The sequence below is a fragment of the Motacilla alba genome, chromosome 7 (assembly GCF_015832195.1).
Source record: "Motacilla alba alba isolate MOTALB_02 chromosome 7, Motacilla_alba_V1.0_pri, whole genome shotgun sequence".
Classification (NCBI taxonomy): domain Eukaryota; kingdom Metazoa; phylum Chordata; class Aves; order Passeriformes; family Motacillidae; genus Motacilla; species Motacilla alba.
This window is the reverse complement of record NC_052022.1, coordinates 4,199,486-4,225,121: the sequence shown is the minus strand read 5'-3', so window position 1 is coordinate 4,225,121 and position 25,636 is coordinate 4,199,486. Positions and strand designations below refer to the sequence as shown.

Sequence of the window (25,636 nt, the reverse complement as noted above, 5' to 3'; positions counted from 1 at the left end):
TACTGTGTCAGCAGGCTGTGGTAAAAATGCTAGGATATTAATTTTGTGTGAAATGAAGGCAAAATGTAAGTGGAGAATCCCTGAGCTGGGTAGCCGCACTAGCAATCACTGCTGTCCTACCTGGTTTGCTGCAAGATTGTGATTAAATACAAAACTGAGAAATCTCCAAGGAAGAGGGGAGAAAAGTTAGGCTTTAAAATATTTTCATTCTTTTCCTAGCTGAATATCATGGTGTCAGATCTAATAGGAAGGAGTCATCCTACTAATTGACCTTTGCAAAATTAGTCATTTGCTTAAAAAGCTACTTGAAGTAGATCAGTTATTATCTTGATTACTCTTTCTTTCGTGTTAATGTTTATAATGGCACCTGGGAAAATCTATTTGAAAACTTTGCTTCATTCTTTCTTGTGCTGCGATCTGTAATTTGGTCCTCTGTACAATGCTAATAAGCAATACTGACTTTTTTAAGAGATTGCAGGTCTTGATGTTATGAAAGACTAATATGAGCCAACAGGACTGGGGAAAAAGTATTCACAAGCTTATTCAGGTTATTAGTGCAAAGGGAAGGGAGAGCAGGTGGCAAGTTAGATGGTCATCTAGATATTATCAATCTGACAGGTATCCAAGTGGTTCTGTATTACAGTCTCTAATTTTGGTCTCTGAACAGTTTTTAATAAGATTTAGCTATGGGGTTGTCAGCCGTGACCTGTGTTAGAAGATACTCCTTTCAATCACACAAAAAGGTTCTTTGTGAGAATTTCTGCACTGAGGAAAACAAAGGACTTTCCATTGTAAAAGCCAGTGTTTCACCTCTGCTTTGCCTGGAATCAAGAGCCTAAAAGCTAGAAAGGAGGTGGTCTTAGTGGTTTCTTTTCCCTTCGGATGAAAGAAGTTGAACTAAGCTCGAGAGTCAGAGCAAACCACTTTTTATTCCGATTCTTTGATTTTTTGTCACCGGATGTTCATAGCGACTATTTTGGCTTGCGTTCTGTATAAATCTAATTTCATTCTGGAGCCAGGACTTTTTCGGCACTGCTCCCATGGAACTTGGACATGAGGATTTGACAATATGTCCAGACCCAAACAGATCAAGCAGCCACACATGAGTGACTCGGCAGAGCATGCTCAAAGACAAGACTGATGTCTCCACACAGCAAACAATTCTCTGGGGTAGGGACAGCACGCTCAAATCCAGTCACCCCAGAGTAAACACTAAGTTAGACACAGCTTAAATGTGCCTCCAAGCACAGCACACTGCTGACTCCATGAGAGCCCTGAGCCATGCTGCAGATCCAGCCTTGTAGATTTATCTCTCTTTCCAGCCTGCTCGCACACGCCCGAAATAGTTAGAGCATTGTTGGGGTGCACTCAGCAAGGGCAAGGGGAAGAAAAAAGAGGAAAAAAAAATCACTTGTTGGAATAATTTTATCAATGTGTTTCGTGGGTTTGTAACTTGGTTTCTTTATTTTTCCATGCATGTTTGAAAGACTGATAGTTTGGTCACCACAGTGTTGGTAGGAAGGAGGATTCCTGAAAGCCTGCACTGGAAATGCTCTCTGCTTGAGCACTCTTTGATTTCCCCCTCCCTCCTTCTTCTAAAAGCTTAGTTCATCTAATCAAAGAGCAGAGTCTCTCTGACTTTCCTAAAGACTCCCACACAATGTACGAAGAACAACTAAAGAATGGATGGCCTGTAGATACCTTGGGATTTATAGGCACAAAGTTCAAATAATTTCAATGAAAATGTAAATAAAATATATATTTTTGGAATAGTTAACAAAGTATTAATTTTTTAAAGTAGCTTATTTCAAGCAATAAAATTATTGCTATATGTTGATTTACTGTTAATTGAACTAGGGACGAAAACCATATTTTAATTTAAATTGCTGCTTTGTCCTAATTTAACTGCAATAAGGTTGATTTTTGGACTTGGGGAAAAAAAAAAAGGGAAACTTTTCTTATCTACCAAATTATCTGCAATAATCTCTTGTTACCAAGTACAGTTTTTTCAATTATTGTTTCAAAGTTAAAATGGACCTTTGTTAAAACAATTTATTTCCTGTCTACCTTTACTAGTGCCATGGCTTCCCATGGAATATTTTGTGCTGTGTAGTGTATATGGAATGTGTATTGAAGTTTAGACAGGACTGGGTTTAGTTCGTACTGATTTTGGTATGACTTGATTTTGATTTTTGTACACTTTAAGCGTATAGTGAGTGTGTGCAGTACCCAAGGTAGCTGTAAAGGAAGTTTGGTATCAGAACTGCCATGGGCAGCGGAGAGAATATTCCTACACAGGAATCCTTGCAAATTTTTTGTATCATTCCACTTTGTATTTCCCCCTCAAGCACGTTCCCTCCCCCTCCCTTTCCATTCCTGGCACATATATGTCCACAGGTGTTATTAAGTGTAGGGTAGCATGTGGTGCCCATGCTTCAGTGCTATTGCAGAGGAAGGACTTCCTACAGGAAAAAAATGATCACTTTCAGTATTTTGCAGGCTGCCCATCTAAGCCCATCATTGCCTGGCATCTACACACTAAGGGCAAGGATCCAGCGAACTTGTGAGTGGGCACCATGCCATCTGAACAGATGGGCATGGAAGTAGGCAGCCAGTAGACCATGTATGTGCATCAACTGTGGGTGTTGAGGGCAAGATTCCCAGTGGAGAATGTCCAAACAGCTGTCTGGCCTGAGCCAACATGCCTACGACCAAGCAAAAGTGCCATCCCTAAATCCTGCTGAGTTGGATTAACCTTCAAAAATAAAAATTGCTTCTGCAGTAGCATAAGGTGAGTTTTTGGCTTGTTTAAATCCGAAAGAAGGAATTAGGTAGGCAGGGTAAAGCAATGTGCTAATGTGGGGTCCACTAGAGAGGACTGAGCATTTGTCTAGGAATATTAATATTATTTTCTACAAGGGTATTTATATGGCAAACAGCAATGGATGACTTGCAGGAGTGTGACATCAATGTTAATTATGCTTTTCTGTAAGGCAGTCCTTTCAGGAGAGAGCTTTTCAGAGCATTTTGGTCGTAGTGCATGTGCTGGATGTGATTTTGTAAAGGCAATTCTTGTAGATGCTTTTGCACACTTAGTAAGTTTTAATTATATATTTTTTATTTTTTTTTTGCTTTCCTTTTACCCTGAGACAACAGTTCTGGGGTGCAATTTCAGGTCAGAGTTGCTGACACAGTTTGCTGTCACAGCTGAGTTCTCACATTTATTGTCTTTATTTTTCTAAGATCCAGAGGGGACATGAAAAGATAATCTATCATTACTCTAGGTCTGTATTAACTTTGATTTTTACCTTTTATAGCCATAACATCAAAGAGCAGTTTTGCAGACATAGATGTCAGAGGCAAAGAACAGTGAGGCTCTGATAGTTACTGCATTTTTATTCCTGCTGGTTTTACTCCATATATTCTCTACCATTGCTGCACTACTCATCTGTAATTTTACCAAATCACCTGCAATAGTTTAGATAAATATATTAAAATATCACAGAGAGCCAAAAGTAATGACTGTGTGATGAATAGAAAAATCAGACTAGGAAACTTATCAATACATTAGATTTCATAATATACCTTTTTGTGTATGTCTGGATGAATGTTGTCACAGTGTGTACCTTGCTGCATTTTTTTTGCAAATTACAGGCTGATACAGAAAAGGCAAATAGAAATATATCAGAAGTCTTACTTTCAGTGTTCTTTGCTGAAATCAATGAGGATTGTATTTAATGCAATTAAAGCATATTGAAGCTTAGAGACCGGGTTCCAGTTTGATTTCCAGTTGGAAATCCTGCGGATTAGAGGCAGCGCAGCTGTTGGTTCCTTTGTGATGGTTGGATCCCCAGGTACACGAATCCGAGTGACCCACAGTCAAATTTAGAGCAGCCCTAGGATTTCTTGAACACATATGGGTGGTAAGAACCTTTTGTAGCTGTCTCTTCTTCTACATAGGCTTTTGGCATTTCTCCTACTCCTGAAAATGCTAAAAATGAAGCCAACTACATCAGCTGGGACTCCCTCAAAGCAAGGATCAATTGGACAAATTTCAAAGGCCATTTGAGTGACTAGAGAGGAACAAAAGGGCTCCCACTCTAGGGAAAAATCTGCTCCTGGGAAACAGCAAGCCATTAATGGAGAAAAGTACCAGGGAAGACTAATTCTTGGACTGAAAATATTAGCCCAAACTGAATACCCCAAATTTAGAGCACCCCTCCAATAATTTGGGCAAAGAAGGCACCATTGGTTCAAACAGGCTCTGCTTTGTAATCATACTTGTGATTAATGATTCTCTGATCACAGAGAATGAGCTCATCTTAACACTGGGCTGAAATTTAAACTAGGATCTGAGTAATTATTTTGCTCTTCTTTCATGATTGAAGATAAATGGAGATACTCCCCCAGCAGAGGCACCGTGGTGCTCATCTACAGCAAGTCCTGAAGCCAGGGAGCAGCACGCCCACGTGGTTATATTGCCTTGATAAAAAATACCCACCTTCACAGGCTCGGATACAAAGGAGGACCCCTGCACTGTGGGAAAGGTCTATAGGATTCTGATTTATAAGGGAGCAAGAGGTCAAGGGAAGCAAAACCATTATCATTATTTTCAGAGGCTCTGGAGAAGTGAGCTGAGTGTAGAGGGCAGTGTGCTCAAAGGGAGGCGCGCAGGGCGAAGGCAGCACAGTCCTGCTTGCTGCTTTTTCTCTTCCCCCTGCCGATTTCAGGCTGCAGATTCTGCTGAGAGCATGTCATATGTAACGTAGGCCTGTGAGGACTGTGAAGTGGTTTTCTTATTAAATGATGCATGGAGAGATTATCTGGTCTGTAGCCAGCACACAAAAGCTCCATCCATGCAAGTTCCTATTCCTGAGCAAGGCGTTCGGTCACCTGCGCGGTAATGAGTTTTCGGGAGCCTGGGGATGGAGGGTGAGGAGCAAATCTGGGCTGGTGGGGGCAGGACTGAAACTGCATTTTGTGTTTCTCTCTCTGCTGCAAGCCTTGGAAAAAAGGCAGCGAGACTTAATATCATATTATACTGCCTTTAGTCTTGTTACCTTTTTTCCTGAAGAAACCTCTTTGAGACAAGGAAGGGGGAAAAGAAATCACGAACCATGTGGTTCTAGTGTAATCCTCAGGAAGATGATACGAGAGCTCCAGAGAAAGGCAGGAGTGCCAGTGGCTGCGGACAGGGAGCCCCCTGGGATGTGGAGCTTTCCCCAGGGCTGGAAGGGGTCTTCTGCTGAGAGATGGCACAGCTCAAATGAACAGGGAGCATCTGCAGCAGTGTGGCGGAGGAATGGGAGAGTTCACGCTGTTTCTTGGCATCCTCTGCTTCTTGATAATGGACAAAAATTCCTTATCTGCTGAACCAAAATGAATAGAATTGAATAGAGTCATAGAATAATGTGTGGCTTATATGCCAACCAGTGCCACCCTCTGCCATGGGCTGGGACACCTTCCACTACCCCAGGTTGCTCCAAGTCATGTCCAGCCTAGCCTTGGATGCTTCCAGAAATGGGGCAACCACAGCTTCTCTGGGCACCCTGTGCCAGGGCCTCACCTCCCTTGGGTGAGAGAAGGATTTCTTCCTGACCTATAATCTAACCTTGCCCTCTGTCACTTTGAAGGCTCTCACTATTTTTGTGTCATGAAATGCCCTTGAAAATGACTAAGGGGCATCTCTGAGTGGGGAGGCCTGTGGGATTTCCTCAGTGCCTTTCACAGCTGACATGAAATCATATCATAGCTCAGCTGTTTCCAAATAATTTCTGTAGATAACGATGGACTTGCCATACTGCCCAAGATTGGATCTTGAAAACAAGTCACTTTGAGCATGGCAGTGAGTGAAATGTTACAGGATTCTCCTTGCCATTGCCATTGCATAGGTGTCTTTCAAGAGACGTGGCCATTAAGAAATGCTACAATACATTTTAAAGTTTCCTTATCTAAGTGATTATGAGCTGTCACTGCAGTTTGGGAGTGACTGGGAACGAAATGACCACAGACATCACTAAATCAGGTGTCACCCCTCCTTCTCTGTTGAGGGAATGGTTTCCACAAAAGTTTATGTGACTAGTTCGTACTTTTATTGCAAAACTTTCAAGCTGCCACCAGTAAGTTCGATCCTGTAAAGAATGGAGTGTTCTGGCCCTGATCCAGAAAAACACTTAAGGCCACTGCAGAGTGCTTTGCTGGATTGGGTCCAGAGCAGAGCATCAGGCAGCAGTAGGGCTCAACAGTAGGGGATTTCTCTCTTTTTTTTTGGTTATTTATAAAGGAATCTCCACATACATGGTTGCAGTGTCGGCAGGATGAAACAAAACAACAGTTAGAGCCCTGAAAAGAAAGGTCAAACCATGAACAGCATGAAAGGGCTTTGGTAGAAATCTATCAAACCCTCCATGAGAACCATCTCCTTGGCAGAGCAGTACTGTGAATGATGGAGAAAACAGCAGGTAGATGCCAGTTTAGGGTTTCCCATCCAAAGCAGAGCTCTGTTGGACCAGGTGCTGCATGTTTGAGAAAACCATGGTTTTCCCAGGCTACTTGTAGGTGGTGTTTGTGGATAAATAATCTGTGGTGAATAACTTACTTGACAATCTTGAAAGCCACCTAGAAAGGTCATACGATTATCTTAATTACTTAGGGATACAAGTGAATTCAGAATGACATTTCAGGAAATAATTAATTGTCTGTACTTTGCACTGGAGCAGCATTTTGAGTAATGCTGGCTGGTTTTGTTAGGTTTGGTTGAAATCAAAAAGAAGTCTGCTGCTTCTCGTAGACGAGATGAATTAGGTTAGAAATATGCCTGTAATGGGAAATAAAAAACAAATGGATCCTCCAAGATTCTTTTTAAATCAATGCCACACTGTGTGAAGAGAGTAGTGCTGACTTAGCCATGATGAATCTCCAGAAAAAGAGGAAGAATTTAAAGAACAAACGGGAACACAGGGAGAAATTAAATGAAACATCAGGTTCCTGTGTTTTACCTCCCCGTTCAAACAGCAGCTGTCAGATGGTTGTCTCTTCACACTGGGGTACCAGGCACACGGAGTGGAGGCTTTGCCTTTGTGGGAAGGATGATGACGGATTAGTGCTTAGATGCTGAAATAACTCTGGTAGGAGATGGATCCCCTTTAGCTAAGGGAAGGGGGGGGCAGCTCAGGCTGAATTTAACAAAACCAGACTTGCCCACAGACTTGCAAGCGCTCGCAGAGTGGATTTTTAGTGCTGCAGGTGACATTGTTGCTGACTGAAGAATGTTCATCAAATCAGAAAACTGCTGATAAGCTGCCTTTCCCAAAAAGGGATCTCACGAACTTCTCCTGTAAATCTCTGCCTTTCATCATACCCTGGGAGGTGAGGTAGAGGACTTGTGACAGACATTATTTAGGTTTTTCTTGAGTTTATTAGGGTAATCAAATGGAGGTATGGAGGAAGAAAAAATTCTAAACCTCTCTCCCTTATGGTCTATTTATTAAAAGCTGAATGAAAGAATGAAAATAACAGAGCCTACACCTCCCTTTGAATATTTTGGTACTTCAGTAAAAATCGTGAGTATATTGAAGCATGGCCATCTTGACTGCTGTCACCCAGGTTCTGCTGAGAACATTTTAACTTTCAACTGGATTTATCTTAAGGGACGTGATGTAACTAACCCATTCACTGGTATTTGTAAAATATATTTAAGACCAAATTTCTATCAGCCCTGCTGGAATTTTATCAAATCAGTATGAAAGAATATATTTCCTCTGATGATACTATTTCTTTTTCAAGTAGTTTTGATTAATTTTCTTTGAAGTTCTATTTCTAAACCAAAAGGCTGGTAGAAATCAGTAAGAACTTTATTGAAGTTTCCATTAATTCCTCTTGTGAGCCAAATATTTGGGATCTTTCTCCAGAAGAGCTGGATCTTAGTTTACATAATTGTGGATTTTGGTTGTATATCTGTAAGTAGGTTCAGACTTTGGAGCTTCAGGACTTTCTTTGCATGAGATTGCACATTAGCAGGCTACCAAAAATAAACACCTTTTTAGTAAAAGTATAAATTAAATAATTGTGCAAGAAGCTCACTCTTTTCCTTGCCTTCATGGAGTTTTCCCTAACATTTCTTCTTTGCATACGCAAAGAAGTTTTTTAAAGGACATAGTACCATCCACACCTGAAATTTTATTTTCCTTAGTTGCTTCATATTTCCTGGAAATCTTGAATAGTGTCCTTTAATTAGGCCACCCCAATAATTTGCTAGGCCTTCAAAAAGGAGTTTTTACTCATTTCTTCCTTCTGTTGTGGATAGATTTAGGGCTCCAGATAAATTCTTTTTTAGCGAGTATCAAACATGAGCATTTCCTTTGCAAATGCTCTGATCACTGAACCAGAGAGCGGCCGAGAGCTCAGCTCGGTGCTCCACACTTCACAAAGTTGCACACAGGGCCCCCAACAGCCACGTGGGGCTCCTGGAGAGAGCAGCTGAATGTTAAAGCAGGCACTGTGGAGTGGTGGGGTGCCTTGTTATTTAATTTGGATGAGTGAAGAATATATTTGAGAAGTCATCACCGGGCAAGGCGCTCTCTTGTATGTTAAGGAATAATTAGGATGTGGGGGATCTGGGTAAGAAAGAGTTCCTGTGATCTAGACCTGAATAGTTTAGCTATATGTCTCAGGCACTATAGAACCTTCAGAGTTGTCTAACAGTAAAGATAAAGCAAAAGATAAATGGAATTAATTTATTTTGAATTTATATACATGTCTCTGCCTGCATTAATATTAAGCCCCATCCAAAATCTAAATAGAAGGACTGTAATCTTAGAAGTTCTCTCAATAGCATCAGCAAATCATTCTTGTTTACCCTACATGCTAATAAAACAGGAACATGACACTCCTGAAAACAAGATTGCAAAATACAGAAAATGTGGTCTGACATTTTTTTTCTCCCCAAAGGAGGGACTGCCACTAACTAAAGTATTTCTTATGAAAGCTCGATTGCTTAAGATGCAGAATATTAAGAGAGAAAAACACTTTAGGACACAGCCATGTCACCAGCTGTTACTCACCCTTAATGAAATTGTTAAGTGATATTCTTCATAAATAGGTCAGAGAAACTTTTGAATTGTGAAGGATGTTTTATCTCTTTCTTTGAAATGTTTGTATTAAATTTAGAACTGGTAATTCATTAAGCTCATTAGCTCTGACTAGGAGAGTAGAGCAATATCTAGGATATAGATTTCAAGGCTTAAAAACCTTAGTGCTTACAAATAAACATGAAAGCAATGTGTGGAGAAAAAATATGGGATCATAATATGTTTAACTGTTTTTTGAGCGTGGCCCTCTGGATTAATTAAGAACATTTTCTGTATTCAGACACTTGAATATAAACAGAATATATTATGACTTTTGGTTAACTCTCTTTTAATAGGGGAAAAGAGAATGCATTATGATGAATACAGTGGAAACTAGTGGAGACTGTATTTTGTTGTTTGCTTTGTGACTTGAGCTAAAGGAGGAAATAATCACAAATTTTACAGGATTTCAGCTCGTAATTATATATTTTTTGATTGATACTGAATTTAAACAGTAAAAGTTTTATGTATATATGTGTATGTATATACACACACACACACACACATTTGCACGCACTTTTGAGTGATCTGTTCTTAGTTGCAGAATTTTCAAGGAAGTTAAATGCTGTTGAGCTCTGCCAAGTGCTTGATTTGCGAAGTAACTTTTGTTTTAATAGTTTCTGGTATAAAGCAATAGTTTTTCATAATTAAGTCACACTTGATTACATTGTGTTCCTCAAAGAAAAGGGAGAATTGGAGGAAGTCAAGGACTCAGTATTTGGGAGCAATTGTAGAGTCAGAGTCCAGTAATGCTGTAATCTTTCAATCATGGAGACTTTAGAAACAGCCTTTAAAGCAGTTTAAACTTGCTGGATTTTTGTGTGCTTGTGCCCAATTGTTTTCTGGTTTCTTCATTAACTTGCTTTTTGTGGCCTTGAAGTTACAATCAGCAGCTTTCCTATTTCTCTAAAGTAGGTTTAAGAGCACCTAAGCAGTTAAACCATTTTTGAGGTTCCTAATGAGAAAAAAAAACCACCCTATAATTTAAGTTGTTATTTTCAGCTGATTAATTTTTAGGTAAATTTGCCTGTGTGTCACCAAAAAGAAACACATTTATACCAGAGTTTTATACCAGAGTATATCAGCTGTACATTTTAAATACCCAGGGCTCAGAGGAACACCAGAAAAAACCCCAAACCTCTACCCAATGGACACTGTGTGTGCCCTGTAATTAAATGTGTTGGTCCATCTTTACCTGCATGTGTTTGAATCCTGGCTGAATGCAAATATTTATTCTTCTTTTTCAGATAAACCGTCACAGAAGAAATCTTTCCCAGCACAATTTGACGTTTGCAGACATCATCAGTACCCAGGACCCCACGGTAAGAAATTGCTCTGTAGAGCTGATAAATAACTCTGGTTATTTATTGATAATGTAAATGTTGCACTTGCTTTAGTGAAGAATGAATACGTGAGGATTTGGATGCCTCAAGACGTTAAGGGATATGAGGGACTTTGATTAATCAATGGAAAGAATAATTTTAGAAGGTGTAAAGTCATTTAGATGGCTTGACCTTGCTGTTAATTCTTTTGTACTTGACTGAGGTTTCATCTGTGTTAATATTTGGCATAAAGGAATGTGATGAAATCTTTGTCCTCTCTTTGCCCTTATTAAGGTGTTTTTAATATTAGTATTCATTTGTATAAGAAATATTATAATGAAATTAAAAACAATAAATTCTTGACATTAGAAGAATCTAGGGGGAATGAGAAACAGATATTTTTCTGCTAAAATAAAATGAATATGCAAATATTCATGTAGAAAGCACTTTAAGTAATACAGAAAGCACTTTAGTACTTTAAGTAATAAAGAAAGCACTTTAAGTAATACAGCACTTAAAGTTTGGTATCAGCAGTACTGTTACTTACACAAACTTTTCAGAATTAGGTAAGTTCAGAAGGTTTGAATTCCACTCAAGAAAATTATAAAGCCTGGATGTGATACAGTGATAATTATGTTGCCTTATATTTTCTAACAATATTAGTCCATGACAATGACAGTATTTTTATTTCTTATTTAGAAACTCAGATATTTACACTATGTACTCTCATCTGCACTATTCTTCTAAAAACAGTTTAAAAACAAATCAACAGAAACTCCACAAAATAATTCCATTTTCCTGTTTCTATGCTAGTTCTTCAGGGCATTTTGGGTCATTTTATCAACCTTCCACATTTTGAAAAGGTGCAGGAAGGGCAGCAGCTTAACAACAGATGATGATATTTATTGAGACAGAAACAGAATGTATCATTAAGATATATTTGGAGTTCTTTTCAATCCAATATCATCCATTTGCAGAAGTATTGCAAGTTGATCCCGAGCTGTCCTAGAAGTGTTTTCTTGGAAAAAAAGTAGCATAGAAAATGGGATATTAACAGATGTTAAACAAGGGGAACGCAGCACCCCAAACAAAAATACTGGGCTCATCCTAGATATATATTTTTTTTTTACTTTGTGATAGTTCTTTCATAATTCCATGCATGTGCTTTATATGAATTACAGAGAAAACTCTGCACGTTATCAATTAGAGGAGGCCATGCTAATTTTAAGTACAGCATCTGTACTAATTCAATTAAAGCAATGTGTGTGAAAGGAGTTTTCTTAGCACTGAGAAGGCTCATATTAACTGCAGCTCTTGTAGTTTTTTACTGTTCGGTTTTGAGCCATTTAATTTATAGCAAATGGTGGATTTGAGCTATGTAATTTAAGTCAGGATATTTTATATACCCAATATTTGTTAGTGGATTTGATATCCTGGCTGAAGACAATTATAAGGAAAATATGACTGAGGAGTAACATTTTCATCTGGAAGCACATCCAGTTCTTAACTTCCCAAGACTGACAACAAAGGTGATTCACATCTGATGTTGAAAAATAATATTTTCCTTTAGTCCTGGATTGGTGAAGATAGCAGTTTGGGAAGGTGGTTGGTAAACTTTGAAAACATGAGACTTTGGGTCTGACTTAGAGAAGCAGTCAGCAGCTTGAAGGGTTAGCCAATGCTCCTCCCAGTTTCTGTTTCCAGATGGATAGAAATATTAAAAATAATAACTTTTCTCATATGATGTTTGGCATCTCTGGGCCTGGACAATGACCAGAAGTTTTTATACCACAAGAAAGAAGCATTAGAAGGGGAAGAAAAATATCAAAAATGTAAAGTAAGGGGGGGGGGGGAAATGAAGAAGTAGGTGGAGATGGGGATTAAACCTTATTTTAGCTCTGCTAGTTCACCCATCCATCACTAGATAAATAATGACATAACTCTGCACAATAATCCCTGCACACTTTCTCTCTGGTTTTCTGTGGTAATGATATGCATGACAGGAATTTACATGAGATAAGTACAAATTGCAGATGAAGCACGCGCTGATCCTCCTGTACCAGCTTGAGAATGCCACTTAAATCACTGTCCATGGGCCTGCAGGCCTTTCCATAGGTACAAACAGATATCTTCACTGTATATATGTCATTACATGCTGTATATCAACCACAGCCAAAATCTGAGGAAATTGTGAAAAATGCTACACTGTTAAAATAATGCTGTTTTGTATAGTCAAAATAACAGACATGTTTGATTTAAAAATCCTTATATTGCCTCTTAAAGCATGTTTTATTGCTATTTAATGGCTTTGCAGACAGCAAAATTCTATTGAAATTGTTATGAAATTGCCTTGTGATGCAATTTACTACAAAGACCATGTGGAGTTTCTAATATCCAAGTCGGGCTGTGGCTCAGTAGTGTTTGAAAGCAAAACCAGACTCACTCTTAATCACAGTTTTGTTTCTTTTTCCCATTACTGACACAGTTGAGACATCCTTAGTTGATGAGACCTGATGAGATGGAAAGTCATTGGGTTTGGCTGAAAAACAGTCATTTTTATTTTTTTGGTTTTTAGCTTTTTAATATAAATTTATATGGACAAGAATAACCCCTCTCCCAGCTGTAAAATGGAGTATTTCAGCTGATCAGAGAGCCAAGGGTCTGCAAGGGGTTCTGGTTTAAGGAAGGTGTTCAGAGAGATATAGGACCACAAACTGAAATTAAAGAAAAAATAAAGAGCAAGCCTAGGTCTTGCTTCTGATACATCAAAACTCAAGCATGGTGTTGGAACCCCAAAATCAACTGTCGCATTCCCATATAGAATCCTCAGTGTGCTGTGCCCCTCACAGCTAGCAATGAAACACAATATATAAAATTATATTTTAACATAATTTACCTGCAATGCATTTAAAATTTTCTTTTACTCGTAACTAGAAACTTTGCCCACACTTACATAAATTTATTGTAAAAAAATAGAATAAAATAAAGTAAAATAAAACTTTATTGGTTTTTTATTGTGGTTAATTTTGGGTAGTAGTTGTTTGAATATTGTTTGCAAATATTCAAAAGAATGGAACATATTAGAAAAAAGAGGTGATTAAACTGAGAATTAGTGGTAAGATCCCCCACACTAGAGAATCTGGATGCAGACTCCTATGCATGTATTAAGTGGTTTTATTCAGCTCAATAAATAATACGGTTTTGACCTTCTTTTTTTCCTTTCTTGCAGGTAGTGAAGAAGGAAGGATATCTTCTAAAAGCAAAAATAGCAGATGGAGGCAAGAAATTAAGGTATAACATGGGAGTGTGACAGAGCCTAAAGGGGATCCAAGAGACCTGGACTTGGACAAGGGCCTGGGATGACAGGAAAAGGGGAAATGGCTTCAAACTGACAGAGAGCAGGGTCGGATGGGATATTAGGAAGAAATTCTTGCCCTTGAGGGAGGTGAGGCCCTGGCACAGGTTGCCCAGAGAAGCTGTGAATGCCCCATTCTATCCATAACTGGCGTCATTTGGCATAAATTGGTACCAGATTTAAGATGTATTACAGGATATATTACCATTGAGTCCCTTGGTCATCCATATTCATCCAGCCTATCCAACTCATAGGAAAGTTTATTTAAATCTGCACATAGCACGCTGACCACTTACACCTTTGTGCACTTACAAGACCTCTTTTAAATGGAAAGAAAAAATAATGGAGGTCTGAAGTGGTGCCTACCAATAGACAACTCATATGCGCCATGTGAAGCAGATCAATAGTGGGTTTATGAGCTTTCCTGTAAATATCAGATGTTATGACCTCTTAATTCAAAAGCTAAACTTGAGCTGTTGATCTAAAAATAGCTTTTTATCAGATCTGATTTATGATCATGTAGCGGTTTGAAACCTGTTATAGATAACATATATAATAGCATTTTCCTCTGAGTTGAGTATTCATGTTTTTCTGTATCAGGGGTCATTCTTTCACATGTCCATGTATATTTTTACTTCTGGCCCCAGCAGTTTGTCAGTTCTCTAGGGCTGTATCATGAACTCCTGATGTTCAATGGTTACTCAAACCTTGCTCAGATGTTGTTCCTATCTTCTTGCACTTGTGTAAACTTTTAATTTAGGGAAAGGAGACAGCATTTGGGACCTTTCAAAATAGACCTGTTACTGAGCTCTGTGTAGTCAGATGAACATTTTTCCTTCTCAGTTTTATTTTAAGTATTAGGTACCAGAAGGGCACCAGCTATTTTGGAGTCCTCTTCTTGTGAACTTTGAGCATGTGTGAATAATCCCACTGTTTTCATTTGACACCATGGCAAAAAAGAAACGCAAATGGGCTTCAAAATGTGAATGAGGGGAAAGAAGCCCTTCAAGCTTTGATAGGTTACATTTGGGTGTAATTAGGGTGGTGCAGCTCCATCAGTGTTGATGGAAGTTTGTTGACAATGTTGACTTTAGACCATTTTTGTTTCTGACATATATATATATATTAATATCTATTATGTTTTAATAATTAAAAGCCATGTCTAGAAATGAAATATATTTTACCTTCTGCTCGAATGGCTCACAGATTTCTTTTTTTTTTTTTTCTTGTGTTTTTTTTAATATTCTTTGTAAGGAAAAATTGGTCCTCCTCCTGGATTGTTCTTACTGCTCGGAAAATGGAATTCTACAAAGATTCCAAGCAGCCGGCGCTGGTCAACCTGGTAGGCAATCAACCATCCAATATCCTCAGTCTCCTGGAAACTATTATTTCAATATAAAAAAAAGTTTGGTGTTTACAGAGGACAAATTTAGACTGAGCTGGCGACTTCAAAGGTTTGAAAGCAGCTGAAGGAAAAATGCCTTGATAAACTCTTAATCAGATGTTGTGCATGTGAAGAAATAGGACACAGTGTGTCCTTTATTAAGAGGTGCATTTCGAGAGTAATTGCAAAGTGAGACAAATGGTGAGTGACTACCCAGTAATGGGAAGGTAACACTTTAAATTAAGGTGCCACTTATAAATGCTTTATTCTTATTTATGAAAATGATCACTAAATGCAGCTACTTCCTCAAATAATGTATTATAAAGTATGTTATAAAATGCATTAGTAATAAATGCTGAACAGATGATGCGATGAGAATCTGTTGCAAAGGATATTGTGAGGCGTAAATTGTATTAAACCATGCATGTGCATCTTTAATACATGAATTTAAGTTGTTATCTACCATCCTATAAAGTGGTTTATACATTAATAAATAATAATAAATTATTTATAAGCGGCACCTTAATATAGGGTGTTACCAAAGCAGAAAACATTATAAGTTAGCAAAGTGATTTTTTATCGCAGTATAAATGTGACATCCACCATATCTCGCTAACCTTCCTGAATATTTCTACGACTCCATCTAATGCAGCTAATGCAATTTCTGTAGCCTGTAGTTACTACAAAGTGAAATTTGCAGTACCTTTTTATTGTGCCCCAAGGAAAGGCTACTGATCTCTGTGTGGGGACACGTGACAGCTCCGCTGCTCGAGCGGTAGCGGCACGCGTCCCCTCGGTGCTGGGCACAGCCAAACCTCAGCGTGGGCAAAAGGAGGGAAATTTGGTGGCTCTGTGACACTGTGGGCAGTGAAGGGACGGGTTTGACAAAGCTCTGTTGTGAAAGGCTCTCAAGGCCTGATCGAACCTGCCAAATCTCGTTGGCTTGATGGGTGGCCGCAAAGGTGCTCTCTTTGGCAGGAGTCACAAACAATAAGTTATTTTTCCTGTGGCAGGTGATGCAAACCATTCTTCTATAAACCCTAGATCTATCAATGCCACCTGTCATAAAATCAGCCTTGAAGAGCACCTTTTCATGCCTTACATTTTTTGAGCTTTGTAGGAAAAGACCCCCAGAACTAAGATATGGAACAATACAAATAAATAAAGGGTGAAATCTGGCACTTCCTGCTTGTGTTTGTGCAAGTCCAGCTGGAAAATACAACTTCCCTGCAGCATGAAATCAGAAAAGCTTCAATTATCTTTTCCGGAATCACCTAGTTTTTTTTAAGTTGATTTTTATGTTATTAAGAAAAAGAAAAATGTCCAAAGTGAACTTATTAGAACTATTCTTATAATTTACTAAGTGTCTTACACCTCTATCTGCTACCTCTTCCCTCTCTTTGCAAGTCCTTACCCAAATTTCAGGAGATAAATGAACCGGTGGAAATTTAATACATTGGAGGCTTGATTTTGCTCTGAGACTCCTCAACATGGTTAAAATCCTCATTTGCTCTTTAGGGATTTGGATACTAAACTAGTCCAGCCCGGAGAATGGGGTTTTTGGCCCAGATCTCAAATGGTTTACCTAAAAAAGTGATGGTGGGTTATGAAATGGGACCTTCTGAGAGGTTCCCTGAAGCCTCAGTCAATGCCAGTGCTCATTTTATCAGTGAGATAAAATCTCCTGTGTTAGGAAGAACACAGACATATTGAACCTGTGTTTTTTGCATTCTGGGGAGGTCAAAAAAAGGGAGTTTTTTTGTTTGTTTTATTCCATGCTAGATTTGAACGTTGGGGCTATGAACTCAATGTTCACTAGGTGAGAAAAATCTCTTAAAATTACATTTTATGTCTGTTGTATAAAACTTAAATGCAACAGTAAATAAACAGTTTAGCAAGATCTGTCAGTGTTCATAATCTTATAACTCAATTTCTTAAACTCAAATTTTGCATGTCAAAAAAAGCAAAACTGCCATGCTTATCTCATCTGATAAAGTAAATGCAGTGCTTATTTCCTTTGTAAACCACTTAACCAGATATAATTTTGATACTGGAAAGGGACTAATACAAAAAAAAAGATTCATTAGAAGCCATTTGTTTACTGATTTTACTTTTCCAGTTTTTGTTTACTTTGGAAAAGGGGGAACTCAACCATTAATTAAATAACGTAAGAGAAGCTGTGTTCATCCATGATAGTTTGAATTATAACAAAACATTTTTATTGTTAGCAGGAAAATATGTGACTTAACAAAAAGATTAAAGTTCCTTTGTATTCTAAAGATATTAATTTATTAATTATCAAATACTGTACTTGGTGCAAAAATTTAGACTAAGACAGCATCATTAAAAGAGGAATGATATTTCACAGATCAAAGGCAGCAGGAGAGAGAGAAATGAGAGCACCTCTGATATCTCTTTTCATGACAATGGGACTAAATAGCATTTAGAGGTGATCTAAAATTCTATTTGTCTAAATCTTTAGTAATGTTTTAATCAAGGAACTGGCAATACCTGAAAGGTTTTGCTGTTCCTGTGTACGACTGTAGGTGCAGGACTCACTGTGGCAACTTTGCAGTTGCTTTGCATGGAGAGGACTGGGATCCATTGCTTTGCTTTCTGGTGAAGTTGATGACAAAATCTGGAGTTATTGGTAGTAATAGAGCACAGCAATTAAAGCACACAGAGGAGAGATTCAGAAAATGAGATTGTTTACAAATACTACTGAAAATGCAAGTTTGCATCCCATGTAGCTAAATCATTAGCTTTCGCTGCTGCCTTGATTTTTGTGGTCCTAGCTTTAATACACTTTTCTTTTGTTTGTTTGTTTTTGTTTTTGTTTTTTTTGTTTAACCATTCTTCTGAGTTTGACTAGCTCTTTATTTTAAACTAAGGACACTGTGATCTAAATGAATCACAGCTCCATTCTTCCTTACCAGCATTTAATTCTACCATCAGTTGGTCTTTCTGACCAAGAAAATGTAGTCAGTTTATTCCCTCAGATAGTTTATTCAATGGAGGTTATTTTAACCTCAGGTTATTAGCCCATCTGCAGAGTAATTTAGTGAGTGAAAATGCTGCTGAAATCCATATTCATGTTTAGGAAGATTTCATCTTAGCAGACACTTGTATCAATTTACAGCATAACCCCCTGCAACAACATTGATATAACATAATTGCTCTGACTGCAGAGCACAAAGCAAGGACGTGGAGAGCTCAGGCTTCCCAGTCACCTTAACTTGCTCTCTCCCAGGGTCTCTGGGTGTTGCATAACCTGGGGAGCCAGCTCTGTAGCAGGGAAATGTTTAGGCCAAAATGAATTTCCTTGTACATTTTCTGGAGTTCTGATGGATTTCAGTGGGTGCTCCCCAGGTGCGCAGCAGAAGAGTGATGGGCAGTTTCAGTGGATCTGAAAAGGGAGCTGGGGGTGCTCAGCCTGGAGAAAAGGAGACTCAGAGGTGAGCTTATCACTCTCTGCAACTCCCTGAAAGGTGGCTGTGCTCAGGTGGGGTTGGTCTCTTTCTCCAGGCAGCACTGACAGAACCAGAGGACACAGTCTCAAGCTGCACAAAGGGAAATTTAGGTTGGCTATTAGGAAAAAGCTTTTTTTTTTTTTTTTTAATGGAAAGAGTGATAAAGTTCTGTGATAAAGTGATAAAGGAATGATAAAGAGTGATAAAGGAATGGCCTGCCCAGGGAGGTGGTGGAGTCACCATCCCTGGATGTGTTTAAAAAAAGATATTTAGGTTGAGGTGTTGGGGCATGAGTTGGACTTGATGATCTTGAAGGTCTCTTCCAACCTAGTCATTCTGTGAATGATTTAGCATGAAGTTTTCATCAGAAGCTTCACATTTTATGCCATATTCATCAGTTCATAGACACATTGTGGTCAGAACTGATAAATTCTCCAAAGGATAAGTCTTCATAGAATCACAGAGTTTGGGTTGGAAGGGACCTTAAAGATCATTTTGTTCTACTCCCCTGCTGTGGGGAGGGAAACCTTCCACTAGACCAGGTTGCTCAATTCATGTTTATTTCCCCCAGAGAAGGAGACTGACTCAAGTAATTATTGCACATAGCAGAAGCCTGTTCATCTTTCCCACACAATCCTGCATCCCATCCTTTCTGGAGAGGGACACGCACATGCTTGTACTTTTCTTCTGCTTATTACAAAATCAGAGCTGTAAACAAACTCCAGAGTACTGCAACAGCAGCAAAATTACACTGTGTGTTCACTGGGTGCACAGAAGGGTCCAGCTTCTGCTGTTGCATATATTTGTATACAATAAATTAGAGATTCACTATTCCATCTTCCTGCAACACCTCTCTAGGCTTTTGGTTTTTTTCTCCCTTCAGTGTTCCATGGCAATTTTCCTGAGGAAAATATTTTGTAGCCCAGTAATGTTCACTATCAAAAAAACTATTTCTGTTTCTTTGTCTACATGTTAGTCTCTTCTTTTAATCTCATAATGTGTTTCCAGAATTTCTCAACTCTTTCTGCTGGTGGAATAAAGCTGCCCCTCTTTGTTAAAGTATTTTCCAACTCAGACTATCCATGTGGGTAATCCTTTTTCAAAGAGAGCAAGATTGCCCACTTTGAGAAACCTGTCTTGTGTGTTCCTGATGGGTTGCAGAGCTGCCTGTGTGCTGCAGATCTGGGCATTGCACGGAGTCCTGGAGATGATCTAAACCTCATAGCCCTATTTATAAAAGTATTGGAATATTGAGAACTCATTCATTTCCTCCACAGTTTGAGTATTTATTTGCATTAATATATCACTGCTTGAGGTTTCTTCCAACTTCATAATTTTTGCTGTGCAAATATTAGCTAAATTTCACAACGTTTTTGCAAAATCAGTTCTCAATGCTGCAGTTTTGATCTGCTATTAGAAAATTGGAAAGACTAAGCTCTTGTCAGAGGCCAGGCAGGAAATTTGAGGCAGAGGTGGGGAAAAAGAAATCCAAGTTCTTTTCTTCCAGTGGTTAACCACAAGAACATCCTTCTGTTTTGAAGAGTATATTTCTTCTATTAAAAAAATAATTAATAATAAAAAAAAGGAACAAAGGCACACAGGACTGTCGGTTTCAGTGGAGCTTAACCATCGTGGTTTTATGGTTTGGCAAATGGAGAACATAATTACAATCCCAGTACTGAGAACTTCCAGACACTAGGCCTGCAAATCACTTGACCAGGATCTCTTTGCTTCTTTTAACCTAAATAGGTTCTCTTCCTCCCATCTCAAAGGCATCCTGGAGAACTCACATATTTTAGCCTTTAATAACAACATCAGAGAAATCCAGTGAGTAGTTTTTGGAAAAAAACAGCTGACTCTGTGGCTGGTGCTGGACTGGCCACTCTTAACTCTATATAAAGTCTGTTTTCTGTATCACTAATGACATTTTTAGGGTAACTATGGCTTAAGAGGAGCAGAGAAAACAGTTGCATCAAGCTGATTAATTAAATTATGTGGATATCACTCCATCCCCTACCCAAAAGGGAGTTAATGGTGCTTTTTACTTTAACAGTAGTATTTTTACTACTGAGTAGGATGTGCAGCAGCCCAATCTACAAAGCCTACTCTGAGCTACACAGGCTTTGCCAGAACTGCTGCACAGGCAGAGTCCCTGGAGAAGGAGCTTCGATGGCAAATGAGGATTATTGTGCTTTGCACCAACTCCCAGCAACGTAAATGATACAGGCAAACAAATCTGCTCTTTGAATTCCTTGCTTCCATATGGAGGAGCAGGGGAGGCAGAGCTGTGTCACTCCAGGATGCGTGGACTGACACTGAGAAGTATCAGCCCTTGTGCAGAGCTCTTTCTGGGTGTCACACATGCCCTCGAAGCCTTTTCTTCTTTTTTTAGGAGCAGGAAATGATAATTTGTTTGGAGAAAGGAGGTAGCTTGTCTTAGAGAGAAGATGTATATTCTTGTCTAATTTATGTCCTTTCCAGTTGCATCAGTTTAAATTTGCATTTGGAAAACCCACAAAATTTTTTCCTTTAAACTCAATGACTCTTCAAAAGGTTTGGCAAAGTAAGCTTTGAAAATAGCTGGTCCATGTGTCTGCATTTGTGTTTTGATCTACTATATGTTACACTAGACTGTTTTTTAAACCATTTAATTGTTTTTAAAATTATGTTTTAATATAAGAACCTTATTTCTGAACTAAGATGCCCCAAGAGTGGTTATTTAACAATACCAGGGTATATAATGAACTCTTTTCAGTAATACCAGCAGCTGTGCTACAACAACCTGTCACTTTAACTTGATCTATTCTTGTTTTATCTGATAACTGTCCCCATTTGTGAAAAGTCAGGCCATATTCATGTTGATTTTTTTTTTCTTTTCCTTTCCAGAAGCCGGGCTATAAACCTGAGTGTGTGGATTTGTGTGGTGCTCACATTGAGTGGACCTCAGAGAAATCCAGCAGAAAGAATGTCTTTCAGGTAAGAGGCAAAGCATTCCACTGCTGATTTGAGTCTGAGCTCTGTGAAGAGGTAGGCTTTATTTCCTTGGTTTTAATAACTAGATCCTGATTTAATACAGCATTTTTCTTACCAGTAAAGGAGTGTAACACTTTATCCAGCATCGGTTTACTATTTTTCTAAGAGAAGGATTTCTGATGACTGAGTCTCCTAAACACTTGAGAACCTGTTGATTTATTGATTAATGCTCTATATTCAATTTGTTTTTAAAACTTAGTAGGTAATTGCTTTGGGTTCAGGCCTAGAATCTTGACCTAGAGGACTTCCATAAACACGACTTCTTCAAACTGCTTATACAAGCACGGCTCCAGCGCAGTGCGGTTTCTCTGTTTATTTTTATTGCTGCTCAGGGTCCTCAGACGGTGATGACCCAGGTTCACTTCTGCAAGAGGAGGGGAGGGTTTTAAAAGCTTGCCTCTGTCAGGGCCAGCAAAGAAGGACATGCATTTCTCACAGGACTATTCTTCATTGATGGAAAATAATATTATTTAATTCCTTCGTCCAAATCCCATTGAATTGAAAGGGAGGATCAAGGCCCAAGAAGATGAAAGGAGGGGAAAAGCATTACTGCAAGGTTAACATTCCAGGATCTAGGGGCTAAAATAGTTTATTGCAACATCTTCAGGTTTTGGATGTAATCCAGCTCCCATGAATATCAGTAGAAAGGATTTGTTGTCTTTTTCTGTTTCACTAAATGTTGCATCAAGCCACATCAAAATATTATTCTCTATGAGCCAAGTTGCTTCCCAGAGTTCTAACATTTAAAATGTTTAACAATACAAGCAATAAAGTGGGGAGTGATGCAGAAGGGAACATGTCAGGGTCAAGATCCTGTTAGTTACCAGAGAGTCCTTTGGCATCATGACCAATGAAACATGCTGGAGGAACCAACTGTGTCTGGGTCTGGGATGGAAGGAAAAAAAAAAAACCACTACACATAAAAAAACCCCTAAGGGCCTGTACATGGCTTCTTAAAAAGAAATCTCTTTGGGTCAACTGGGTGTTACAGAGGCTTTTTCAAGGTTTATTTTTCTAGACATCTTTCTAAAGCACATGCAATATTTAGAAATATTCCTCTTTTCCAAGACAGCGAGACTTATGCTTCTATACCCCCCACATCTTTCAGGTTGTCTTGAGACAACACTTGGGGCTTTGTCATTTCCTAGGTATTTTTAGAATAAATATTTTGGTTTTTGCTGTCAATCTTCAGCTTTTTCACTTGGAATGTGATTAAGTATAACCTTAGCCTTCACTCCTGCAACCCCCTGAGCACACTGACAGGTCTTCTGAGCTTCTAGGGTTTATTTCTCATTTTGCAGTAAGCAAAATTCCTGTTTGGAAATGCATTTCAGTGATTCATTTGAGCTAATACGTTTCCAAAGTAAAGACAAATGAAGCTCTGTTATTGATTTACCAAACTGGTGCTACGAAGGCTCTGCAATGCATTTTCTTCTCACTTCTGTTCGTGTGAGGTGTAACTGAATCAGAATAATGTGAGAAAGGAAGCTCATGCACTACTGTTTGAACCCATTAAAATGTGTCTTCATCAAGCCAATAAGTGAGTGGGAGAGACATTAAGAAGTAAAAGCATGGGAGGAAGGACATATGTTAAGACACATTTTGAAAAGGGATGGAGCATTGTTTAGACAGAGAGCTACAAGAAGATTGTGCCAGATGGTAAGAGCGAAAGAGGAGAAGGCTTTGGCACCAGTAGTGGTGACATTTTGGGAAGGGAAGGGACTGAACAAGACTGGTGCTACATGAGCAGATAGAGTGGGAAGGGGACTGGAGAGGGAGTGAAGATTTGTGAGATAGTCTGGAGGGAATCCAAGGCCAGTTCGAAAGCAGAGAGGTCAGTTTGTACCTGGAAACTGAGTATTTCAGGAAACACTTCTGATCTACTTATTCCTCGTGGGTGGGAATAAAATTGATAGTGATAGTGTGTGTCTACTTATTCATAGGTTTGTTCAAATGAAAACAACATGGGTGGCTTTCTTTAATGCTTGCTTTTTTTTTTTTTTTGCAACCTAAATATAGATGCATTGCATTGCTTTTTGATTAAATGCATTAGCTACTTAAATTATCAGAAATAAGTATAATTATACCTTCAAAACCCATGAAAACATAGTTGGTGTTTTGTTTCATCGCTTTCTAATAAAACCTTCTTTTCTCATTCAGTGGTTGCTTCGAGCTGATGTGTTGTATTAGGAGTAGGTGCAGAATTTTGAGTTTGATTTAGCCAGGGTGCTCAATTTGAGTTCATGAATTATAGATCATAAATAGAAAAAGACTATTGAAATTTTGGATTGAAGAAAAAGAAGGAAATCTTGGATTTAAAATGTAAGCAGATGACAGTTAATGGATAGCAGCAAGAAGATGGAGCATAGGAGTATCATAAAGAAAAACTAATTGGAAATGTGATCGATGCAGGGAGAAAAAAAAAAGAGGGAACTGCAAGTGAATGATATTCAGGCAGGAAGATTTGGGTTTCTGGTCTTGATCATGATGTTTTCAGCAGTGTTACTCCTCTCATTTTAATTGAGCTACTCCCTTTTTAACAGGATAAGTCTGATCTGTCTCACACTATCCAATTTGTGCATGCAATCTATTTCTGTTCTTGATGAACACATTATGTGGGGGTATTTTTTTCCTTCAACTTTTCCTTAACAGTAACTGAAAATATGCACATCTCGTAGACTATAACCTCCTGGTTTCCTTTCATTTATTTTATTGATGGTGTAGCTGGCACCAAGGAAAAGACCTGGTTAGAAACAGCTTCCCATGGTGTGGGGTAAGGTAGCAGCTTGCAGTCAGACATGGTGCTGTTTGTTCTTGCTGGCTGAGTGATGTGATGCACTAGGTCTTCATCGGAGGAGTGCTGAATAAAAGAAGATTTATGTTCAAATCACATGGTTTAAATATTTCTGCTAAGTGCTAGTTTGCTCTTTGGTGTTTAGCCTGAAATTTAAAGCACTGAGGATTAAAAGGATTACAACATAATCTTAAATAATCCTAAGTGTCATTTACAGAGAGATGGTTGTAATAACTAAATAAAACCATGTTAAGGGATGGCAGTGTTGTCAGTCAGCAACTGGAACAGAAACAGCGCCTGTGTCACTTTGTTGTTCTCCTCTTGCCTTTTTTTGGCTTAGTTTGATGTTGGGTAGGTGTGTTTTGATGTGAGTTATCAAAAAAGAAAATAACTTAATGGGCTGCTTTTCAGCCAGTGTTGATATGGTGTTTGAAACACCAGTAAGAAGGCTAATTTGCAGATTTTTTTCCAATATTCCACATTTCCTACTTTAGTAAACTTTTCAACTGGGTCTTATTCTTCCCCCTGTCTTACTCAACCCCTAAGTCAAACAGCCTTTTTAGTTGAAATTCAGCCCAGACTCTATGGAAGATGTGCTCTTGACCTCTGCATTTTTAATTCTGGAGGTTCATTAACACAAAGTCCTGTGTTTGTACACTATTTCCTTGAAGAGGTTTTGGGAGATTTCTCTCAGATAATTCAAAAAAGAAAAGGAAAAACAGGAGAGAGGTGAAAAGTACAAAAAAGGTCGCGAGCAGCATATTTATGAATCGATGAAGCTGCTTTGTTCTCCTAATAGCACCATTCATTTCACTAACAGGCATTTTTTGGTTTCTTTAGTCATAATTTTACCCTGTTCACCAGGTTCACTTTTAGGAAGGTTTCATATGAGGAATTTCTGGAGTTCTGTGGCTGGGCTCTTGCCACAGATGTGGTGTGATACCGTTTTTTGTTTCAATGCACCGCAGCTGTAAGAGGTTACTCAATCCTACACAACTACGAAGTGTATTTTACAAACAGAGAAAGCTGTGTAAGACCTACAGTATTCCACCAGCGAGACAGCTGAAAGTACAACTGCACCTATGTGTAATATGAAAGAATTTATCTTGCAGCTGTTTCATATATAATAACATTTATGGCGCTGATCCTG

The 25,636-nt window shown here is 38.6% G+C and overlaps 1 protein-coding gene across 1 annotated transcript in view; it reads left to right on the top strand.

The window, feature by feature from the left end:
• Window positions 1-25,636, top strand: part of ARHGAP15 (Rho GTPase activating protein 15) — a 320,771-nt gene that overhangs the window by 36,717 nt on the left and 258,418 nt on the right. Inside the window, exons 4-7 of the mRNA XM_038142951.1 lie at window positions 10,376-10,450; window positions 13,680-13,741; window positions 15,060-15,147; window positions 21,546-21,635. Coding sequence (XP_037998879.1) covers window positions 10,376-10,450; window positions 13,680-13,741; window positions 15,060-15,147; window positions 21,546-21,635 — 315 coding nt within the window. The remainder of the gene's footprint in view (window positions 1-10,375; window positions 10,451-13,679; window positions 13,742-15,059; window positions 15,148-21,545; window positions 21,636-25,636) is intronic.